This window comes from Pteropus alecto, unplaced genomic scaffold (genome assembly GCF_000325575.1).
Source record: "Pteropus alecto unplaced genomic scaffold, ASM32557v1 scaffold94, whole genome shotgun sequence".
NCBI classification, from domain to species: Eukaryota; Metazoa; Chordata; class Mammalia; order Chiroptera; family Pteropodidae; genus Pteropus; species Pteropus alecto.
In genome coordinates, this window is record NW_006437736.1 from 13,501,465 (window position 1) to 13,509,062 (window position 7,598).

The 7,598-nt window shown below is 48.9% G+C and overlaps 1 protein-coding gene across 1 annotated transcript; it reads left to right on the top strand.

Moving 5' to 3' along the window:
* The first annotated feature begins 1,271 nt into the window (after positions 1–1,271).
* LRRC23 (leucine rich repeat containing 23) lies at positions 1,272–6,351 on the top strand. Its single transcript, XM_025048762.1, has 7 exons — positions 1,272–1,376; positions 1,848–2,023; positions 2,113–2,222; positions 2,668–2,921; positions 3,585–3,715; positions 4,343–4,479; positions 6,054–6,351. Exons 2-7 carry the CDS (start codon positions 1,898–1,900, stop codon positions 6,325–6,327), a joined length of 1,032 nt encoding a protein of 343 aa, XP_024904530.1. The 5' UTR covers positions 1,272–1,376; positions 1,848–1,897; the 3' UTR covers positions 6,328–6,351.
* Positions 6,352–7,598: the final 1,247 nt, after the last annotated feature.

Below are 7,598 nucleotides of genomic sequence, written 5' to 3' on the forward strand. Positions count from 1 at the left end.
CACAGCTATTAAGTGGGAGAGTCAGATTTGAACCTGAAGTCTCTGACTTTAAAACCCCTGCTAGTTTCATAACACCAAGTGAACAGATTTGTCTATTACCTATGTTACCCAAGCTACACAAAGCAAGAGGATTGATTTCCTGATTTCCCTCCAGCCCACCACATCTTCCACTGGACCACTTTGCCTGTTATATAAAGTCTGTAATGCATGATTTAACAATTAATCACGTGATATCTTACCTTGTTGCCTAATTGTTTTATTTATATTAGATTCTACAAGATTGGTAATCTCCCCCTTTCCCCAGGCAGGAATTGTGTCATTAACTTCCCTGAGTCTGAGTTTCCTCTTCTTTCACATGTCTGTCTCACAGGACTTGTGTGGAGATTAAATACTACTTGTAAAGGCATCTCACATAATGTTCAGCCCAAACTCTCCAAAAACATTTGTTGCATTTGAACTTCTCTCTCTTCATGTCCTTCAACAAGTCACAAAGGCCTGAGTGCCTGGGTTTGGCTGTATCAGTTCTTGTTGATTATTCATATAACAACGTTGGGTGAGGAGTATTTTAGTGGGCACATATTGGATTTTCTTCCCAAAAGGTTTGCATCAAATCAGTCCAAAACATGAGGAGTGAAACGCTCCCAAGCTGAGTTTAGCCGTCTGTACAGCGGTTTAGCATAGATTAGATTTATTCTCAATCCCTGGCAATTGGTATAGTTAAGCCTATTTTACAGATGAGAAAGTGAAATCTTAAATTGCTACTAAAGTGCAGATCTGTCAAGACTCCAACTCAGATCTTAAAATACCTTGGGCCTGGACTTCCACTTCAAAGCTCTACCTGAAAATAACAAATGGGCAGGACCTATGCAACGGGGAGGATGGGGGGAGGGGGCGGTAACCAGACCACTTACTTTGGCATTTTTGCTCGTCTTCCTAGCCTTTTGCTTCAGGGGTTGAGTGTCTCTTGAATTCACAATACTTTGTATTAAGGATGTCCCGTCCCTTTAAGGTCTCAGGTGACGTAATGGACAGCCCTGCCTCCTCTTCCTCTCTGGCGTATATTTCTAAGCCCCGCCCACTGTTTTATTCCATCGGCCAATTAACGCCCCTCATCCGGGTTTCTGGTATTGAGAAAGTGGATTTGTAACCTGTCGACTACTGATGCAGTCCAGTTAGCCCACAGCTCTTCTCTTAACGGTTGTCAACTGCAAAGTAAAGTGCCCCGCCTCCTGTTGCCATAACAACAGTACACAACGCCTCCTTCCCTCTTGCCCCTCTTCCAAAACAATCCTTCCCTCTCCGTGCTAAGACCCTCTTCGGAATCGCTTCTTGTTGAGCAGAACTAGAGTTCTCGCCCCTTTGCGAAGGAGAATTAGGTAGGAGGATTAGAGACTGAGTCAGGCTGGTGTTCCAGAAGGGACAGGAAAATGGGGCTCAGCTAGGTGGGTGAGTTAGAAGAAATAAGCAGGGGTTAGGGATGAAAAGGAGAGGGGAGGGAAGGGGTCGGTAAGGAAGATTGGAGAAGGACGAGGACATAGCTTAAGGTGGAGGTGGGAAGAACTGCGGAGACGGGTATCCAGAAGGCAGGGAGATGGAGCTGCTGGAGGAGAGTGGGAGCCACTGTGAAGGGCAGGAAAGGTCTCAGGGATCTGGGAAGGCATCCTGAAAAGAGAGGGGTTCTTGGTGGGAAGTATGAAGTGGAGGTTGAGAGTCAAAATGAGATGTCACAGGGATGAGGAAAGAAGTATAGTCGGGAAGAGATCCGGATAGTGAGAGGGGTAGTACTCCATCATTGAAGGTAAGGAAGTTGAGGGTTGGTAGATGCTGAAGAGACCCTTCTTTCTCAGGACGAGGACTCAGTCTGATCTGACTTCAGAGCCTTCAGCAAGAAAGAAAGATGTCAGATGAAGATGATCTGGAAGATTTTGAGCCAGACCAGGATGATCTGGAAAAGGAAGATGATGAGAAGGAGACGGAAGAGGGGGAGGATGACAGGAAAGAGATGGAAGACTTCTCTGAGGAAGTGAGAGCTTGGAAATGAAGGGAGGAGTCCTAGGGCTAAGGGGTAGGGTGGGACTCGAAAGAGATGCCTAATACCACTTCCTCCTACAGTGGATGCCCAATCCCCTGACGGAGGACATGATGAAGGAAGGGCTTTCTTTGCTCTGTAAGACAGGCAGTGGATTAGCCCATGCTTATGTGAAGCTGGAGGTTAAAGAGAGGTGCGTTTATGGGGAGCCAGAAGAGTCCTGAGGTAGGGTCCAGTCTCCTTTCTCATCCTCATTCGTGGGCGTTTCGGCTGAGAGTTTGGGTCTCTCTCATCCTGGGCCAGAGGGGAGGAAAGGATAGAATTTACTTTTCAGGAGCCCTGCAACTCCCTGCATCAGAGTTGGCCTGGGGATTAAAGGCTGTGAGGGTGAGTTGGAGGGATACCTGCTGGACTCTCTTACTCATCCTTCAGAGTGTAAGATCTTGGCCCTACACAGACAGTAGGTCCTTGCCCACCATTAAGAACCCACCTATCTTCTCTTACCTCTCCTCGCCCCTCCCATCTGTCACCCATTCTTCTCCCCATCATAAGCCATCTCCATGTTGCCCTCTGCTTTAGCACCTTTGCCAGTCCTTGCTAGATTCTTAACCTTAACCATGGCCTCTGCCATTTCCTAGAGATCTGACAGACATCTACTTGCTGCGTTCCTACATCCATCTGCGCTATGTGGACGTTTCTGAGAACCACCTGACAGACTTGTCCCCACTCAATTACCTCACCCACCTGCTCTGGCTCAAGGCTGACAGCAACCGGCTGCGGAGTGCCCAGCTGAATGAACTGCCCTACCTGCAGATTGCCAATTTTGCCTATAACCAGATCACTGACACTGAGGGCATCTCTCATCCTCGTCTGGGCAGCCTGGATCTCAAAGGTGGGTTCTTAGGATGGGCTACACAAGCTTTTTTCCTTCCTAGCCTGGGGCCAATAGAAGTGGGCCATGTGGTCCTTAGCTATGCCACACAGCAATTTGCATTCATTCATTCATTCATTCATTCAGACACTCATTATGATTCATTATGGCAGTTCTGTGTGCTGGAGATATAGTGGTGAACAAAGAGTGTCCCTATTCTCATGTAGCTTACATTCTAGATGGGGAAGACATAATATTATAAGAATATAATAAAATTATTATAAGAATATAATAAAATCAGTAAGCAAATTTATACAGTGATTTAAAAGGAGATATGTGCTATGGAAGAGTAGATCAGGGTAAAAGGAATAGGGGGACACAGGTGGCAATTTCAAACAGGTTGGTTAGGACAAGCATCATTGAGAAGATGACATTTGAGCAAAGACTTGAGGGAGGACAGGTAGTTAGCCATGTGGATCACTGGGTGGTTGGACAAGTCCTTCAGGCCCTGGACTACCAGAGCACTTGCCCCAGGGCCCCAGAGGTGTTAAGTCTGGAACTGTCCTTCCTCATATCCACCTGGCATTAGAGGGAGAGGATGATACAGAGGCTGCCAAAATTCAGGCTCCATTGCTGAATATCTGGGGTGGCCCTTTGAGCTCCTGACACCCTCCTGCTCCTTAGGGAACAACATCCGCTTGGTGACAGGTCTGGACCCCCAAAAGCTGATCAGCCTGCACACACTGGAGCTTCGGGGGAACCAACTGGAAAGTACCCTTGGAATCAACCTTCCTAAGCTGAAGAACCTCTACCTGGTAGTTCATTGGGTCAGAGGGTGGTTCATGCAGGGAAGAGGGCACTATCCCAGCGGCCAGGATGCTTAGCTTTTAGTGCTCCTAACTTTATCATCATCATAATAATTCGTATCATTTATTGAGCCCTTACATGATGCCAGATGCTGTGGCAATGCAAAGTTAAAACAGACAAGGTGCTGATCGCTGAGAAGGGCTGATAATACATAATGTGGGTTAATACAGTTTGCTTTGATACATGTAGCAGAGTAATATGCCATAACTGAGGTACAGATATTAGGCTAAGAAGGTCACTTAAATGTTTAGTTATTTAGGCTCTTGAGTTGAATTCATTTTTCCGCTCTAGAGCAGTGGGGCTCTTAGACCTAGGGGTGGGTCAAAGCATTGCCTCCTTAATCAGTGGTGGTTTTGGTGGACTGAGCAGTCAGTAGGGGGTTACTGCTGACCTTTCTCTTAATTGGCAGCTTCTCCTTTGCTCTCTACACAGATCTCTACCCACCTCCACACCCCTCCTGCGCCCCTGCCACTTTGTCTCTTAGATTTCCTCTTTCGTTGCACCTCTTTCTGACTTGTCTTCCTTCTCTAACCCTTACCCCTCTCCCAATGAATCTACTGTATCCTGGGGTCTAGGCCCAGAACATGCTGAAGAAGGTGGAAGGCTTGGAGAACCTAAAGAATCTCACTACCTTGCATCTTCGAGATAACCACATTGAAACTCTGAGTGGCTTCTCCAAGGAAATGCAATCACTGCAATACCTCAACCTGAGGTATGCACCCTCTCCAGGCCCCTGACCAGGAGCAGCTTTTGACCATGTGTTCCCCACTGGCCCCAATCCCCAAATCCTAGCCCACTCCCAGATTCTCACCTCATCCTCTATCCTGATCCTCACTCCTCCTTTCCTTCTGCATTCAGTCGTAATTGCAACACTAAGATCTTCATATCCCGAAACTCCTGAATCCCCTTCCATTCAATCTATAGTTAATGAGAATGTGTTATGTGCCAGGCCTTTTGCTGTGTTTCAGGAACACCTAAAGGAATCAGTGATGGTCCCAGTTCTCAAAGAACTCAGTCTGGCTTCAACTCTCTTTTCTTGTCCCTATCCCATATAAGTTTCTACTTCCCTTCTTGGGGTCATTTCCTGGACCCCAATTCCCCTTCCCATTTCTTGCCTCTCTTCTCCTGAGCTCCACCTGTAGGGGTTGATCCCCTTACTGATGTGCTCAGATGTGAAGAGAGAATATTTGAAAGGAAATCTCTAGACAGGTGAGCAGTGGGGATCAGGGGGATTTTCTTTCAGTAACTCTTGTCTGATGGAGGATTTTATGCATGTTTAAGCAAAGATATAAGGAAACTGCCTTCTTAGTCAACAAGGCCAAATCCTCAATGGAATTGAGGCAATGGAAACAAAATCTCCGAGTAGGGAGAGGTGGTTGTACCTTGAACCTCAATTTCTGCCCTGACTCCTGAAGCCATCTCTTGCTAATTAGCTCTGCCACATTGGTTTGGTAGGGTAAAGAGGGTGCTGTTTTCCTGTTAATGGTCTAGACAGGGATAGTGGACTCTTCTTAGTGGCTATTCACTGGGGATATTTGGAAGTAAGTGTAGTAGAGACCCGTTATCTCAATGACTGGGAGGTGCCTCTGGGACCAAAGATACTAAACCTCTTGCAATGCACAGGACAGTCCAGCACAAAGTGCATGTAGTGCTCTCAGTGAGAAACACTGCATGAGATTTAGCACCTCCATTGAAAAAAGGCAGAAAAAAATTAAACTTGATTTCATAAAGGCTTGAGGAAAGAATATGAAAATAACACAGAGTATACTACAATGAGGCACATTAGGAGATGAAACTTGTTCTTCAGGCTGGGAGGCCCCATCCCATCCCTACTTCTAGGTTCCTTTTTGTGGGGGAACACCAGCATAGCACCCACCATGTTGAGCTTCGATCCCCATTTCTTCTCCAGTGGCCCAGGTCCTAGCTTCTAACCTCTGATTTGGTGTCATTGTCACAGAAGTCTGTCCCTGCAAGGGAGGTTTCCCTCCTGCTCCGCAACTACAAGACAGTATTGTGACCTAACTTTGCTATTCCAAAAGGATGAATACGACACATTACAGAATAGAGTATGGCACTTAGGGATTCCTTGAAGGGCAGAAGGAAGACAGAAGTAGGGTTGGACAGCATCTCTGCAGCAAATCTGGCAATGCTTGGCAGGCCAATCACAGAGGCAGTGTTTCTAGGGAAACTGGAGCCCATGGGAGATTCCCCGAAGGGCCCCTTTCCTGATAGTTGGCCTCCAAAGCTCATTATTTCCCTGCGAACCCCTCCTGGCTGCATCAACAGGGGCAACATGATAACCAACCTTCAGGAGCTTGCCAAGCTTAAGGACCTGCCCAAGCTTCGAGCCTTGGTGCTACTGGACAACCCGTGTACAGATGAGAGCAACTACCGCCAGGAGGCTCTGGTGCAGATGGCACAGCTGGAACGTCTGGACAAGGACTTCTACGAGGATGACGATCGGGCTGAGGCTGAGGAGATTCGTCAGAGGATAAAGGAGGAGCAGGAGCAGGAGGCTGAGCCTGAGCATGATTCGGAAGTGGATCAGCCATCCATCTAGCAGCAGTTTTAGCCTTTGAGGATAGTAAGGAAGCTGGCAGGGGGGAGGAAGAGGAGGCCAAGGGCCTGGCAGATGACAGATGGGGGGAGAGAGAAGTTGCTATAGGAGGAGGTGGGTGAGGAGGGGATAAGGTAAGGGAAACTTTGGAGAGACTAGGGTTAGGAGTCAAGGTGTGTCTCGGGGTGAGGAGAGAGGACCAGAAGGACCTAGGAGGAGCTGAGCAAAGGCTTAGGAGATACATCAGGAAGCCAGAAGAATAAGTGAAGAGAATTGGGGTGGCAGGCAGAGATATTGGTGTGGGCTGGGTAGCGACATCTAACCTAGGGTGAAGATCAACTGGAAGGGTCTCATCTGGGACATGGTGTTTGTAGGGAGTGGGGAGGTTGGTGGTGAATGCTGCTGGGCCTAAGAGAGAAGGCAAGAGAGGAAGATCCTGTGCTAAAGATCAGAAGCTAAAAATAACAGAACACAGGGATGGGGGAAGAAAGGAGGGCAGGGTGAGGCAGAAAGAGACTGAGATGAGCCCAGGGAAGTATGGCAGCTGGGCGCCTCAAATGGGGCAGAGGCAGCTATGGGAAAGCAGTGGGGCCCAGAGGGTTTACTTCCCTCCCGTTTCTCCAGGGGATCAAAGACACTTCCCAAAACCTGAGAAGATTCAGTTAGGGGAGCCACCACTAGCACACTTTGATCCGGAAGCAGAGGATGCCTTTTCTTTGCCCCAGACCTGGGGATTCATCACAGCCTGCGGGCCAGACTCTGGGTGGGCACCTGGGTAGGCCTGAACTCTGCCTGGAGCCTAACAACTGGGGCAGCCTTCATGAAGGCGGGTCTGGTGGGAGCCAGGCCTGAATGGGCCGAGAGGATGCTGGCAGAGTTGGCTGCAGAGGAGCTGCTGGGGAGGGCTGAGGTTTTAGGAACAGCTCTATTTTCTAATAAAGAGACATTTTGATACGCTTGTGTCTGACCCGGTTTGGGAGACACCGAGTCTCTCACAGGGTACCCTGGCTGTGCGGGCCTCAGGACTCAGATTTCTTGGGTGAGGCTGCGCCTGTTACTTTCCAGGAGGTCTGGACATAGGCAGGAGATTGCGTGGGCGCTGGGGGGGCCAGACTCCAGACCCTCTCCCATCACTCTGCTTCACCCCACCCACCCCCATCGGCACCCCACCCGCGCTCCTACGTGCGCCTCTGCCGGCGGCTCCTGACTCATCGGGGGCTCCGGGTCACATGCGCCCGCCCGGCCCTATCGGCGCCTCCTCTTGCCCGCCGCCT

Coding starts and splice junctions, on each gene's coding strand:
- LRRC23 (XM_025048762.1), top strand. CDS start 1,898: ATGTCAGATGAAGATGATCTGGAAGATTTTGAGCCAGACCAGGATGAT. Junction 2,024..2,112: donor TGGAAGACTTCTCTGAGGAA/GTGAGAGCTTGG, acceptor TTCCTCCTACAG/TGGATGCCCAATCCCCTGAC. Junction 2,922..3,584: donor GGGCAGCCTGGATCTCAAAG/GTGGGTTCTTAG, acceptor CCTGCTCCTTAG/GGAACAACATCCGCTTGGTG.